Below are 16,442 nucleotides of genomic sequence, written 5' to 3'. Positions count from 1 at the left end.
GAGTGGCAGAGCCAAGATTCAAACTGCAGTGGGCTTTCTCCCTTCTTCAATGTTCAGTCATTAGGCTGTGCTGACAGTGACAGAGGATGTCGCTGAGGGTAAAGAAATATTCCCTAACAAAGTTGCAATAGAATGAAGGATGTAGAATTTACAGTTTTACAGTTTTGGCTTTAAAAAAAAAAATAGCCTCTGACCAGTGAATCTCTGACCAGTGCCAGATCTGGAGAAGGAAGATAGAGGCAGCTGCCCCGTGGAGATATGGAACACAGCCTTCTGGACTGAAAAAGCTTGTTGAACTCCTATTATAACAAACACACCAAGGACAATCACCCATTTTATATTGCTTTTTATTGTTCACACTTAATAGATTTAGTTACATCAAGTGACTGCAGATGAGGAAATGGCTGGTTCAGAGGTTCCTGATACATCGAATTTGAAAGTGTAACACAAACATAGAGAAACATCCTATATTAAGAGTGGTGGGCACAGAGACAGAACTATATATTACTTCAAATGGTTTATGTACAAATAAATATCATTTTCAAACTATGTACACATTCACTTTCACAGAGAACAAACTGACGCACGACTACAATATATTTCCATCTAGTGAATATTGATCAATTCTTCCCCGAAAAAGAACACAAGAATTTCTCAGGACTTCGGTGCAGTTGCCTCATGGGGATGCAGAAGGGCTGATTATATTTATTTCATTCTTTTAGAAAGAGGAGCAAAGGAATATCGGAAGCTTTTGATTCCTAAAACGATCCTTTACAAAATGGCACTCTGTCGAGCTTCAGACTGATTAGCCAATCGCTTCATTTATTTTGTGTAGCTTCAGGGCAAAAGACTTTGCTTGGGTCAATGTCTCAATTTCTATTTTGCAGCCCTATGATGTCTCCTGCCCAGTGTTTGAACTGTTTCCTTCAACCTCCCCTTTACTGCAAATGACTCCAGTAAATATAACCAAGGGGGAAGAAAGTAGCTTTATCACTCTTACTTTTGTGACTGTGTCTCTCTTAGACCAGAATTTTTGACTAAGCCCAGTTCAGTATGGTTTTAATCTATCCTAGATGAGCCACGATACTGTGGGGTCCTGGCTTGTTCCTGGTCTCAAAGGAGTCCAACCAGGGCTGCACTGATGTACGTCCACTCTCTATTATGGACTGCTGGAACTTTTAGTCCACAGGGACAGATATGCACATGGGAACCACTACGTGTTCACGCTGGGATCACTTTCTCTCCCACCTCTCTGTCCTAAATGGCAAGGTGGTACAGATGACCTCATCTGGGGCCCATTTAAGCTTCTGATTTAGAATGGTAACTCTTTCGTAAAATCAAGATGATCCTGGAGAATTAAAATGAACTGAAGCGAGTACTGAAGGAAGTCGGCACACAAATCCATGTGTAACGTTAGGCACAAATTCTGGGAAAAAAGAATGATGGCTAAAAGATGTGTCTCCCACCCTCTTCCCTCCCCACTCCTCCTACTCCACGCCCAAGAGCAGAGAGGGTCATGGGATTAATTCACTCATGCATTCAATTATATTTATTGAGCGCTTACTCTGTGCAGAGCACTGTACTAAGCGCTTGGGAAAGTACAATCCCTGCCCATTATGAGCTCACAGTCTAGAGGGTCTATAGGGATCTCCTACAGAAAACCCCAAAAGACAAAATGGCCCCAAGAGAGGAGGAACCATTGGTTAATCGCCTCCTTCCTTGTTCTAAGGATCAACCTGATTTTTGGATGTGTCTACTTAAGGTGGCAGGCTCTTGATTGGCCCAATTTAATACCTGTCTCCAGTTAATGGCTGACAGTTCTGCATATTCATATCCCATATTTCCTTTTGACAGGGACAAAAAAACATTTGCTTGAAACCTACAGATAATTGCAGAAAAATGTGGGTTTTTTTCCTCTAGAATTACAATCTGGATCATTCTTTGAGTGCGGTACTGGCCTAGGATAATACATGAACAGCGGTAATGATAGGTGAAGTAAATGAAAGTCTATGGTTACCATAAAATGGTAACTCTCTGTGAGAAAATATGGGAGCGAAAATTTAATACTATACCAGTAATATCGCTTCTGGGATAGTTTGTAACATCTCATGGGCCAGAGATTATTTGGATTTGTCAAGAACAGAAAAATCAATAATACAATATCTTTCCTAAGAAGATGCACTGAGATAGCTATTCATTCACAATGTTATTGAGCTGCATCGGGGATTAGATGATGCCCACCTATTTGTCACCACCATTTGCCTTGGAAGTGTCATTCTTATCTTCTACCCACTCTTTAAATTTCCTTGGTGAATAGTAACGATCAATTGCCAATTCATTTAGTTAGAAAATAGAATAATCTGATAGCTGGAATCAATCAATGGCATTTGAGCACTTACTGTGTGCAGAGCACGGTACTTGAAAGAGCACTTGGAAGAGTACGATAGAGTTGGTAGACACGATCCATGCTCACAAAATATTTTTATCTATTATTGGGGTAGATAAACTTTAGATTACAATAAAAACTACAGCAAAAGAATGACCAAGATGTTATTCTTAGTGAATACCTTGTATTTAGAAAACCAAGTATTATTGTGGTATTTCATGATATCTTAGACATTAGGTGATTTGGTCTTTCTGCAAGTGTTAATTTTAATAAAGATTCATTCGATCATATTTACTGGGCACTTACTGTGTGCCAAGCACTGTACTAAATGCTTGGGAGAGTCCAAAACAACAGCAAACAGATTCTCTGCCCACAACAAGCTAGATGGAGGGGTCCTGTTGAATTAACAGCTAGTTGGGGCACAATGTCCATCCGGGGATCTTAGGATTCATCTTTTCAAAGATTTTAGGGTGGAATGAAAGACTAATAATAATAAATTACTTTTACATTCCCCTTTGCTGCCACATTCATCATATGGCTTGTCAGTCAAACTTCCCAGGAAAGGAGTATAAATCTGACTTAAATGTTGGTTGATAAAATGGCAAAGAAATGGCTTTAACAACTCACGTCATACTGATTTAAATGAGAAAATGATACACAACCCCTCAAAAGCAACTACATAGGTACATGTGCAGTTAATTCTGTGGGTCCTACACTGTTCTTGATGAGCTAAATTAAGCAGTTTCTGTTTTCGCGTCAATGTATGTCCCTAATTCTCATCTATATCTAGGAGCTGGAATCTCAAATTTTCATAACTCTCCTAGCTTGACCAGTACGTATGAAGTGGATTTTTGCCCCCAAACAGAGTGTCAACATCCAAAAGTAGGGCCATTTAGGGGGTCCTATCTGGGTTTTAGAAGAGAGATTAATGAGCACTTCATTTTTATATGGCATGAAGTTGGGGAATAAGCAGGCCAACCCCTTGGAGGAGAGGAATAGAATTCAAAATGACCTTGATAACTTGGAGAAATGATCAGGAGCTAATGGAATAGAGTTCATCTGGGCTATGGGCAGGGAAGTACGTTTAGGGAGGAAAAACAAACCCCAGGATTCCTGGCTAGGCAGGAGTACGAGAGATAAGGATCAGGAATACAAAGGGAACAAAAACGGATTAGGAATCAGCAATACAATGTGCTATTACAAAGGAAAGTATGGTATTGGGATGCCTAAAAGAGTTATCCAGATAAATTCAGCATCCAAAAATGCATTCTGGTCTCAAGAGGCTTAGACCTGCTTTCAGAGAATCTCGCATGCCAAAGGTCCAGGTGAAATCGATAGAGACGCACTCCAATTGGTGGGAAGCGGGATAAGTATGGTTGAAAGAAACCACACAGGAGTTGGAGAATAAAGAGGAAACTGTGAGAATTACTAAAATGGGAATGAATCCTGGCAATGGAGAGGAAATGGTTGGATGACATAAGGAATGAACATTGGAAAGTTGTAAATGTGACATCATGAGGGTCACCAAATCAGGGCAGTAGCCTTGACTATGGCTTGCTATATGTCTACCTATTTCAATCTCTGTTAGATCAGGTCATGGGTTTTTTTTTCCTTCTAATTTCTTTAAAAAATACTGTGGGGGGGGGGGGGGGCGGATTTTTTGAAAGAGTGAAATCAGAGTGGCTTTATAATTATTAGATTCAGCTTTCACAGCAAGTTTCCCTAAGATGCTAGATTGTTCCATAGAAAACACCTGGAATAGGGCTAACAGCCACACAAAGGTTATTTGATCACTTGAATACTAATTTACACACTAAACACAAGGAAGCTGATGCTTTCTCATTCTGAGAAAATAAAAGTTTGCATTTAATGTCTTCTAAAATTTCTATTTCCTAGGGGGAAGCAAATGTAAACTGCTTTCTTATGAATTTTAACAGACATTTTAACTTGTGGAAAAATACAATTTCAGTTCAGCAGTTTGTGTGCCTCTGCTATCTTCCCTCTCCCGTCCCCTCCAAACTTTTTGTGCAGTCAGCTAAAGAATTTCCAATGCTTATCACCTTAAATCACCGATTGTGTTTTTTGCTAACATGGGGTGTCCATCTCAGTGGCTAATGCTTCTAATTTCCAGAGCACATCCGTGCTCCCTAACAAATTAATGGCACTAAATTAATTGGTGTGGGTTTTATCCTTGCTCACTTTCCCACCAATGTGGGGAGCAATAATGCTGTCCAAATGTCAAATCAATACCAGCTCTTTCATGTTGTAAGGGCTCCACACCACCTTAATGCAGGTTTGTGTGTTTTTTTGTTTTTTTACTGCAACTGTCTCCACTCTTCGACTCCTCATAAAGACTCTCTTGGACATTGAGCACTTTTTGCCTTTCTGTAAACCAGGCTAGGTTTTAAGGATAATCCACCAATGCTCTGATGATAAAATCTCACTTCATCTCAAGTCGCAGCCTAGTCATTCAACTTTCAGATCCCATTTCTACCTGCCTCAGTGTAATCCCAGCATAGCTATACAAGAATTTTGTGTCTGCTCAAGTTAATTTGGAACTGGCAGTGCATAAAAAGAAAGTTGGCATTAAATGTGTTCCCTTTTTAGGATCAACTGTAAATTTCAATCCTTTCTCTTAAACATGTTTACTGCCCCAGCTTGCCCATTTCTGTTGGCGCTGGGTGGAGAATGGAGAAAGGGGGCAGGAGGTGGTCCCGGAAATGTCATATCTTGAGCAGGAGGGGTGTCCCACCTGGATTTACTACTCATGGATCACAGTTGGCAGCAATGTCCCCGGGGAGAAGTGGAACAGTTCAAAGAAGTGACCATTTTCCTCTTGCCTCAAGGCAGGAGCCAGACTTAATTTGTATGGAAGAGGAGCCAGGGTTCAAGCAATTAAGCTACGTAGCATTTTGCATCTGTATTGACTTTGAATGAGGGACAGTATTTATGCCATTATGACCAATAAGTTATAATGAATATAGCCCAACTTCCTTAAAAGTGCAGCTACTGGTAGAGTACTGGATGAGTCCTTCATGTTTACAAAGCTATAATAGAGATTTACATTTGACTTTCATAATTGAAATGGCAAACCCAGAGTACCAAGGCTGTGAAGTGATGAACACTGGTTAGGAAGGTTTAAAGGCAAGTTCTTTCAAAGGCTTATCAGTACCATATTGAAGATTTTGTTCTAAAGTGGTAAAACCAAGGAATATTTTTAATTTCAAAGTACCACCTGTGCTTTCTGATACTTCTCTCTTCACCCTAGTTCTAGCAACACATAAATATACACTGCACTTGAATGTAACTATGACTACTATCCCATGTGAATGAGAAAATATTTCTGTTTATATCTGTGCTTAGTTATGCCTTGGACTGGCTAGCTTACCCTTCTAGAATCTTCCATCCTGTGACTTGCAAAGATCTGCTGAAGAATACATTTCCTATTTGTTCACTTGTATTTCCTATCTTTATCCTCCGTTTCTGCACCATACTCTGCCAATCTTGCTTTTAATGGTTCTAGGCTCTCAAAAAGAAATAAGACAATGAGTGCAGAGAATCACTGATTCACACACACACACACACACACACACACACACACACACACACACTGAATATATGTGTGCAGTATAGGCAGTGATGGATATGGAATTGATATCATCATTCAAGTTTTATCCATTGAATACGGGGGTGGGAGCGGAATTCCTACAAACGTCTCGTCTGGTGCTGTCATTTCCAACCCATAGCAATATCAGTACCCTGGGCATTTCTCCATCATTTACACTCTATATGTGTTTGTATGTGCATACACACACAAGTAGATACACAGGCACACACCTGTCATATACATGTATATCAACAAGGTGTATGGTGCAGCATCTGGAAGAAGGCATCCCAGACCTGTCATGAATGCCAGAGATGGGAATTCTTGTCTCTGGGTCTTGAGATGTCTGACAAGTCCAGTTTGAGACATTCAGGCCAATCTAGTCTTCCTCAAGCTGGCCTAGCTTCCTGGGGCAGCACTTGTCTGGCCATCCCTAGCGTCATTTGATGCTGGAGTCCTTCAGGGGTCAAACTCCTGTGGTCTAAGCCCAAACTCAGCCTCAGAAGTGGAGACCCACACCCAGAGCCTGAAACCTCAGCTAAACCCAGTGAGGTTCCACCCCAACTTTGTGGTGGGGTTGAACATGTTTGGTTGGCTCTGTGGGTTGCTGGGACTAGTTGTATCAGTAAGTGAATAGGGGCTCTGGGAAATGTGTGATATTTTACTGCATCCTAAATGGCCCTAGAGCTGTTGAACTTGATGGGAACTTTTGCCTCTATGCCTGGGGTCTTTTGGATCACTGTGGTCGGTACGTGTAGGGGGGTGCAGGGACAGTGGAAGAACGAAATCAGACTCACAACCTAGCTGGGTCCTACGTCCACAGACTAGGCCAAGGCTGTGCAGGCCCTAATAGGATCAGGCACGATATGGCATCTCTTGTTTGGTGAATTTTATCGCGTCTATAAATGCATTTAGAACCAGGGAAACACAGACAGGGTGGTTACAGAAAGAGTGTAGAATGGCTTGGTAGCTGGAAGACTTGTGAGTCCCTTGTGTGATCTAGAAGTTATCTTAGTTTCTTCTTCTTCTTGCAGGAGAATCTCTGCTTAAAATATTTTATTATCGCCTGAAAGAGTTTTACTGGGCAGTCATTACTGGAATCAGGCGTGAGTCCTGTGGAATACTATGTTTATCTGAAATATATCTGCCTATTTTAATGGGTATTCATTTGCTCATGTGAAATCATACATCCAGAATGAACTAATGTAGATGGCACAGATGAGGTCAAAGTTAAGATACTGGCAACCTAATTCTCCCATTAAGGGATCAGATGTCTTAAATAGCACAAGGTGCTTCAACAGCAGGCCACATTAAGCATCCTGTGGAAACTTCAACTTTTTTTTTCTCTTTGAATCAAAGTACATTTTTGGTTGACCAGTGTATCTCCTTTTCTGCTAACCATATCCTCTATATAGCTAGATAAAGACTCAGAGGAGAAATGAAATGGATAATGAGAGTGTTAAGTCTATCAACCCATGAAACACAGAAAAAAAAGCCAGAACAAGAGCCTCAGAGCCAATGGCAGGAGAGCAATGCGCAGACACTATTATACCTGGCCCTGAACATGCTTTTACCATCATAAGACACAGGTCCAAACTAACCCTGAATTAGAGCTTGATGAAGGAAAACAAAGATCCAGAGAAATTATATTATTCAAACCTAAAAGTAATCTAAAATAAACCCCAACTCTATACTTTAGGGCCCGGCACAAGTTTAGGCCAGTCCAAATCCTGGCCCAAGTTGGGCTGGACCTAAACCAAAATAATACTATGCATCTGGATGGGGGTAGATTTGAGTAGCCCAAAGGAGTATTCCTCTTTTCTCTTAATTTTGGGCCTCTGAATTCCAGTGGCCCAAGGGGACAACTGAATGAGCTCAAAAGCATCACACAAGCCCAACTTGACCCACCTAGAAGTAAGATCAAGCGCTCTCCTTCAGACCTGTTGATCTAGGCTAGGCTTGGCCCCCAAAGGCTCGGGACAGGCAAAGCCTTGGCCATATTGGTCCAGCTGACAAGTATCTCAGGACTCTGAAGGTTCAGGTCAATGCACTTGTCAAAATATCGACCTTGCTGTAATCTGTGACTCTCCTCTGCTAATGAAGCTCTTTGAGGAACAGTGATTTCAGTGGCTACTGGAACTGCCTGTGATCATACTGGAAAATCGTTCTAAAAAAGGTGGCTAAGTCTCCAAATCAAGGTTAAGTGTCAAGCCTCAAGGAAATTACATGCCACAGAAAGGTACACTTTAGAAACCTATGCTCCTTCGGCTGGGTAGAGATTAATCCGAGCTGGAGACAATAGCGTTAAAACCAAAGCCATTCCAACTTGACTTTTTTTTTTCTTTTAACAGTGATGAATATGGAAAGATCATTGAAATGACACAGGTACAGTATATATTCAGTTGTCCTAGGAATAAAGCTAGGTGTTAAGGAACTGTGATTTCTACTTGCACTTGCCTTCTATCCCCCCTTCATCCTCTTCTTCCCCCTAACAAAGAGCACTCTGGGTTTTATCTCTGACTGTCTCAAGGAACCCTTCCGGGATTCAGATCGATGCTTCCAGCTCAGCAGTACTGGATCCCTTCCTCTTCCTTTCCAGGACAGTACCTTGCAGTGTCTTTGGGGGCTTCTACGAAGAGGGGTAATTTTTCCAGGCAACAATTAAGGTTCTCTTCACAAAAGCTGTTCCAACACTCCCTTAAACCCAGTCAGTCCATCTCTCCATGGCAACGGTAAGTACTTCATTAGGTTCCAACTAAAATTACAACATTTCCCCAGCCCCACCCCAATGCAGTTATGTCAACTATTTCCATCAAGGACAATTAACACAGAAAGCCCAGATTGAAGGTTGACTTCCCCACCCCCACCCTCCCATCCCCCACAAAGACACTAGAGCTACTCCTGCAATGACACACACACACGCACACACACATACACACACGCACATAAATATATATTTGTAGTTTGCTCTTTGTGTCTGTATTCAGATATATAGTAATAAATGTTTATATAGAGGTACGTAGAAACAAATGATATACATAGTCTACATCACAACTTGTAGCATTATAGCATGTGTACCTCTGACCAGAGAGGAGTATGAACTGTGAGTAGCAAGACACAAAGGAGGGGAAGCTGTTTAGTAGCTAATCTTGTCTCTTTTATGTAGCCGTGTCATTTAGCAGCAGCAACGGCAGCATGTGAACTATTTTGCCAAATATGAATCAAGCCTTTCTTACACAAGCCAAGGAGATAAAGACAGGGCAGTGGACATGTCACCTCTTATGGGGTAGAAGGTAATTAGGTTGGGAGATGGGAAGTGGAGGGAATTTGGACCATTCATTGCTGTCTAAATTTTCATTCAATAAATGGCTTTCTCCCCCCGTTAGATGGAGATAGGGCACACAATAATTCTGTCCTCCAGGAGGACACTGATCACCAGGAATATGAAGTAGAGGCCAAACATGGTAAAGCCCAAGAATTTGTTCATCCTCCACCTGCACACAGCAATTGAGATGATGACGAAAATCAGCATGATGAAGAGAAGTACGATGGCACAGAAGAGACCATTGCTACTGACTGCCACTGGTTTGAAGTTATTAATGATGGTAAACAAGAGCCAGGGCAACGGGAGGCTGTAGGGAAACAGAAACAGGGATGGGAGGATAGGGCAAAAGGGAAAGGGTGGGGTTAAAGATCAGGTATATTTGAAAAATACATCGAAAAACATAAAGGAGCATTGAATAAATGCAGGTGAGATTCCAGTACAATGCACTTTAAGGCCTGGCCACCTTTAGTTCACTGTGAGGGAACCCAGCTGGAAGAGAATGTGAAGTTGAAGAGAGATTCTGGGACCATTCCACTGTCAACTTTTTGTATGGTTTTTGGAAGGGTACAGTGGCGATCTCCTCTATTTCATATCAGAAAGACAATCACACACACAAACACATGACGATCTCCTCTATTCTATATCACAAAGTATAAAATACGGAAGAGCTAAACTTCTTTCAAACATAGGACACTTTAGTTTGGAACTCAACATAGCTGTATTCCACGCTATGGTGAAATGAAACCCCAAGAGGGAACACCACCAAATAATGGTGGATTAAAAACTAACATTATAAATTGGAAAGGCTTATGAAGTAAAGTTGCATCACTCGAACAGCATGCCACTTCCGATTACCGAGCTTGGCTTCCATCCCCAGTCTAGAGGGGAACCCAGACACTAATAGACTGTAAGCTCTTCATGGGCAAGGTCTGCTAATTCTGGTGTATTGTATACTCTCTTGAATGCTTAGTACAGCGCTCTGCCCATAATAAGCACTCAATAGATACCATTGTTTGATGGATATAACAATAAATTAAAGATGTGTAGAGATGTGTAAAGATGTGAATGAGTAAGGAGGGAGAGAAATTTTAAGACAAATGGTCAGGAGTGTCTTCTGCTTGAGGCAATGGATAGCCTTTTGAGGAAGGGGGAGGTGTGTGCCGCCTATCAATTTAGAAAAGTGTTCCAGGCAGGAGAGTGATCATTTGCAAACCTTGGTGGGGCGGTGCCTGTGGAGTGAATGGGATGTAAACCAGATTGGAGAGGCTCAAGGAGAAAATTGGAAGAGAGGAACTTGAGACACCAGGTGTGGGCAGCTCGCTCAAGGAGTTTGGAAAGGAATGGTAGGAGAGGGAGCTGGGGCGATAACTGGAGGAAGCCGTGGGGTCAAGGGAGGGTTTTTTTTTTTGGATACGGGAGACATGAGCATGTTTGAAAGCAGTGGGGAAGCCATTAGAGAGGCAACAGTTGAAGATGGCGGTCAGAGAGAGAAGAAGGGAGGGGGCAAGTGTTTTGATAAGGTGTGAAGGAATGGGGTCGGATGCGCAGGTGGAGGGCATGGATTTTGAGAGAAGGTAGCGGATCTCCTCTTGAGATACTGCTAGAAAGGATGAGAAAGTTGAGGGAGGAACTGCAGGAGAGCTTTTAGGGATATCATACCTGATAGTTTCAATTTTCTCAATAAAGTAGGTAGCTGGGTCATTAGGAGAAAGGGATGGGGGAAGCAGCGGGAAGGGGGTTTGAGGAGGGAATTGAATGTCTGGAACAATTGGTGAAGTTGATGGGCATGGATGTTAATAAGGATGGAGAAGTAATTTTGCCAGGCACCCAAATATTTCTGCCTGTAGTGCTCTGTGGTTCATGCGCAGGAGTGAATTAAGCAGACTGTGGAGGTGATCCAGTGTTAGTGGTATGAGATTGACGAAAGGGATAGGGGAGCGAGAGAGTTGTGTTCAGTAGAGAGGGTGGAGTTGAGGGCGTCAGTTGGGTCATCAAGAGAAGGTAGTTTGGGTATGGAGGCTAAATGAGGCATGATGTCTTGAGAAAATTGGTTGGGGTCAAAAGATCGGAGGTCTCTGTGGGAGAACGGGACAGATTTGCGGGAGGAGGTGCATGGGAGAGAAGGCAGGCGAGGAGGTTGTAGTCAGAAAGAGGGATTTCAGAGTTGGTGAGGGTAGAGATTGTAAAATGGCAAGAGAGGATGAGATCAAGTGTGTCTCCAGGTTGGTGAGTGGGAGAGCTGGATTGGAGCTCCAATGGAGTTCAGTAGCGATAGAAAGTGTTTAGTGAAAGCATTATCAGGAACCTCTATGTGGATATTGAAGTCCCCGAAGATCATTGTAGGGATGGAGAAAGAGAGAAGGAATCAAAAGATGGAGAAGGAAAGGGATCAAAATGATTCAGAAAGTTGGAGGTGGGGTTTGGGAAGGATGCAGTAGGTGACTGTGACTAGTATCTGGAATGGGTGGTAGAGGCAGATGATATGGGCTTCATTGGATTGGGGAGCAAGAAGGGACCCAACTGCTCCCCCTTTCCCAGTGAGTCTTGGGGCACAGGTGAAGATGAGGCCCCTCTGGAGAGGGAGGCAGGGGCAACCGTGTCAACTGGGGAGAGCCAGTTTTCACTGATGGTGAGAAGGAGCAGTGACTGGGTCAGGAACAGGTCAAGGATGAAGGGGAGATTTCCCATGATGGAGCGGGGGGTTCCACAGGCCACACTTGGCTTAGGCGAAAGCTGGGGAGGGGTTGGATGGGAGTGAGTTAATGAGGCCGGCATGGGTGGAGGGTGATGAGGGATGACACTGGGACAGGATAACAGGGATGGGGTGGGAGTGGAGCAAGGGGTTGGATGGGATGGATGGCAAGAAGGTGATCACTGGTGACCCTTGAGAGGGCAGTTTCTGGGGAGCGGGGGGTGGGAGTGGGGCAAGGGGTTGGATGGCAAGAAGGTGATCACTGGTGACCCTTGAGAGGGCAGTTTCTGGGGAGCGAATGGGGAGGAAGCACGAAAGCAACGAATACTTGAAAAGGATTGGAATTCTAAAGAGCCATGCTTTATTTTGATGGGGTTGAGAAAAATGTCAGGCAGGGAACCTTCAACTCTAACTCAGCCATCCTAAGGAGTGATTTTAGGATCTTTTTGCATTTCTCAAGGCAGGCCCAAGTCTGTTGACCGTATCAAATGTTTTTTGAAAAGTCTACCACCATCGAATAGACATCTTGCTGTTGCTCCTTGCCCTTTTTTAATGGTATTTGTTAAGCGCTTACCATTTGCCAGGCACTATTCTAAGCGCTGGGATAGATACAAGGGAATCAGTTTGTCCCACATGGGGCTCAGAGTCTTAATCCCCATTTTGCAGCTGAGGTAACTGAGGCGCAGAGAAGTTAAGCAACTTGCCCAAGGTCACACAGTAGACAAGTGGTGGAGCCAGGACTAGAACCCATGTCCTTCCGACTACCCTTCTCCTGAATCTAATGTACTGCAAAGATAGGTCTACTGTGTGCATTTTGATTCAGGGAGTTTTTTTCAGTAGCTTTCCAGACTCTTACCGGACTCTTACTGGCAGTACAGATTAGAGAGATACCCCTTCAGTTTTTGCCATCATCTCATTTTCTCTTTTCTTATCGAAAATGATGTTTGGAGGTGGAGGGGCTTTGAAGTCTGAGGCATGTCCTCAGCAGAAACCAGTAAATCCCCTTTTGGCTCAGAGGTTTTGCAGGATTGCCATCAGATCTGGGTGCTTTACCACTCTGCATGACTTTAGAGATAGTAAAGAGCTGAAGGGAAGGCCTTGCCTTCTCTCAGTATATACTGTAGATCTTCATTCTCATTGGTGGAAGATCATTAAAGGGTTGGTGTTACTGCAGGTTATCTTTCTAGTCTGTGATGAGGGTAGTATTACTGCCAGGTATTTTTACTCTTCAAAAGGTTGATAGTGAACTGGCCTGTGTTTCAGTACCTGTGTCTGACCTTACATGTATGGGCACAACAGTTTCTTCTGATACTACAACGTGTTGTGTCCCAAAAGATGTGCGGTTTTGGAGGAACATTGCTTAGTGCTGCTGTTGCTTTCTAGCCAAAATCTATAAGGAAAATATATGTTCTAGCAGAACTGAATGTACTCTACTGGATTGGTGCTTATTTATTTTGCATTCCCTCAAAATGGCATAAATGGACCAGCCAGCACCTTTGTTTTCCCATGGAACTATTATTTAGGGTTATGGACATGACAGCATCTTACTTTTAAATAAGTAAAGTAATAGGAAGAATTATTTCTTCCACCTGGCATTTTTATAGGAACAGTTCACGTCGGGAACCCTGGTATGAATCCGGTTCATTCAACTCTAACGTGAAGAACTCCACCCAACTTCCCCTATACATGGAATAGCAAATCATAGCTCAAAATATGCCAATAATTTCTCTTAAGGGCAAATAACTACTATCCTGGGACTATTCCCAGACCCCATTCATAATGACTGAAAAATCTCACTGATGTCAAATGGAAGCATTTCTGTTTGGTGGGGCAGAGAATCTGTACAATGAACCTGACTGCACCCACAAATTGTGATGCACATGAGAACTAAGCGCAATCCAGTCCAAAAATTTCCTGACATGATTCGGCATCTCCAACAACTGATTTAACTGATAGACTTGTATTTATGCTAGTTTAAGCGTGACCCTTTCCAGACCCAAGTATAGTGAAAACAGAAAATGGGATCCAGACGCTCACTTGATTCTCGTGGGTTTTTTTAAAATGTTACTTCCTCTAAGCCAGTTCCTATCAAGGGTTCAAATGGTTTTTAGCCAAAAAGGGGCAAACTGTGGCAAAGCAGTTCCCCTACATCTTTATTGGAACTTCTGTTTACTTCTTCTTTCTCTTCCCCAAGTAAATAGTTGAATGTCTGTCTCCCCCAATGGAATGTGTGTAGTCAGAGAATGTATCACTTTCTTGTTTCGTGCTTCCCAGACACTTCCCAGAGTGCACTGCTTCAAGTGAGCACTCGATCAATGCTACAGCTATTATTCCAACTCTGCAAACATGAAACACACCGTTCAGTATATATATACATTCATATATTGTGGATGATGACTTACCCCACTGTAATGTCAAAGATGTTGCTACCGACAGAGCTGGACACCGCCATGTCTCCCAGACCTTTCCGGGCTACAATGACACTGGTAATGAGATCAGGGATAGAGGTCCCAGCCGCTAAAATGGTCAGCCCCATTATCTCTTCGCTAATGCCGATTGTCTCTCCAACCTAAAGGAGATGTTTGTGATAAAAAGAGCCTGAGCACTGCAAAAGCATTTTTTGGTTGTCAAACAGAAAAGCATAATCCTTAGAGATCACATTTCATTCTAATTTTTTTTTTAAGTGGATTTTGTTAAGCACTTACTACGTATAGGCACTGTACCAGCAGTGGGGTAGATGCAAACTAGTCAGATTGGATACAGACCATGTCCCCCACCTGGGGCTCAAAGTCTTCATCCCCCTTTCACAGATGAGGTAAGTGGGGAAGAGTGACTTGTCCAAGATCACACAGCAGATGAGGCCATACCACTTGACATTTTGATTAGAAACAATTCTAGGGTCAAATGGGAATTTGGGAAATAAGAAAAAGTTGTAGTGAAGCCCACACGTAATTTTCCAGTCCCTAGAACAGAAAACATCATGCCAAAATGGAACTCCTCATCTTCCCACCCAAACCCTATCCTACCCCGTCTTTTCCATCACCATATAGACCACCACTATCCTCCCTGTCTCACAAGCCCCTTGGCATTATCCTGATTCAATCCTCTCATTCACTCTGATCCCAACACTCAAATTCAGCAGGCAGGGGTCATACATGAGGTTTAAGAAGATTTATTTGTTATCTAGTATGAACTTATGTTCAGGGACAAGCAGGCTTCAGTAAAGCCCCCAAGTGAAAGAAACTCTCACACCCACCAGGAATTCAACTTTTCAGCTCATACTGTCTTCACACTATGCAGGTGATCCTAGGTTTTTCTCCCGGTGGCTGGGTCTTCTCGCGCTATCTTTCGGAGATGGTTGACCCATCAACTTCTCAACGACACCTAGCTCCTCCATCCTGCTTCTCCAAGTTCCCTATATTCTGCTCCCAGGATCGGGACTGGCCTCCAGTAATCTTAGCTGAGTGCACTGTGCCAGGTTTCAGAGTCGTCAGCTAGCAGAGGTGGGACTCAGTGACACTCCATTTCTTTATTGTCCTTTGGGACCAAGGACTGTGTGTTTCTCTCCAGACGTATACATTATCAGTCTGAAGAGCCTATGAGCAGGTATTTTTTTTTTCCTGGCAAACCTTTCCAGGGAATTGAATCATTCTAAAAGCTTTTATTGTTGGCCAAATTGGGGATGAAAACAAATTTAGCACAAAATAATACCATCATTATCTTTTGTAGGCAAAAGATATGAAGACAGGAACCAAGTTTGACAAAGGAAACAAGCCTTAATACAGAAATTACTCTTTGGATCAATCATCAGAATGCCGCCAACAGAAAAATGTACATAGTGTGGGGAAAAAAGAAATAATCTTCTAATTTGGTATTTGAAAGCAAAATTTTTGCCTATGACATTTTTGCTTCTATAGTTTTGTTTTGGCTTTTCCTGGATGATCCTGCCACTGGCATTTACCTGACATTCTCTCTATATAAGAAAAATTAATGGGAAAGAGACTATAGAATTTGGATGAACATTAAAAAAGTTGTAGCACCTCTGGTCTTCCAGATATATCATATTGATATTTCAATAGATTATATCATAAATGTGAATTAAAGGAGCATCTTGAAAACAATCCACACCTACCTCTTTCTCTATGTAGAGCACTGTTTTAAGCTCTTGGGGGAATACAATATAGTAAACAGACACAAGCTCTGTCCTCAAGGAGCTTATTATAATTTAAAATAAAGTACAGATAGGGAAGGCAACCTACTATAAAGATATGTATATGTATATGCTGGGGTGCAGGTGGTGAACATACCTAAGTGCTTAGGGGTTACAGACTCAAGCGCATACATGATGCAGGAAGGATGGAAATTAGGGTGGGGAGATGAGAAATTAGTCAGGGAAGGCTTCCTGGAGATGTGATTTTAGTAGGGCTTAGAAGAT

General features: G+C 42.5%; 1 protein-coding gene across 5 annotated transcripts in view; it reads right to left on the bottom strand.

Moving 5' to 3' along the window:
* Positions 1 to 331: 331 nt before the first annotated feature.
* SLC24A2 (solute carrier family 24 member 2) overlaps positions 332 to 16,442 on the bottom strand; it is a 254,761-nt gene continuing 238,650 nt past the window's right edge. For all 5 annotated transcript variants that reach the window (XM_029053758.2, XM_029053762.2, XM_029053761.2 and 2 more), the window contains 2 exons: positions 14,410 to 14,576; positions 332 to 9,622 (listed from right to left, as the gene is read on the bottom strand). In XM_029053758.2, coding sequence (XP_028909591.1) covers positions 9,373 to 9,622; positions 14,410 to 14,576 — 417 coding nt within the window. In that variant the 3' untranslated portion in view covers positions 332 to 9,372. The remainder of the gene's footprint in view (positions 9,623 to 14,409; positions 14,577 to 16,442) is intronic.

This window comes from Ornithorhynchus anatinus, chromosome X3 (assembly GCF_004115215.2).
Source record: "Ornithorhynchus anatinus isolate Pmale09 chromosome X3, mOrnAna1.pri.v4, whole genome shotgun sequence".
Taxonomy (NCBI): Eukaryota; Metazoa; Chordata; class Mammalia; order Monotremata; family Ornithorhynchidae; genus Ornithorhynchus; species Ornithorhynchus anatinus.
The sequence above is the reverse complement of the archived record's forward strand: the minus strand, read 5'-3'. Positions and strand labels throughout refer to the sequence as shown.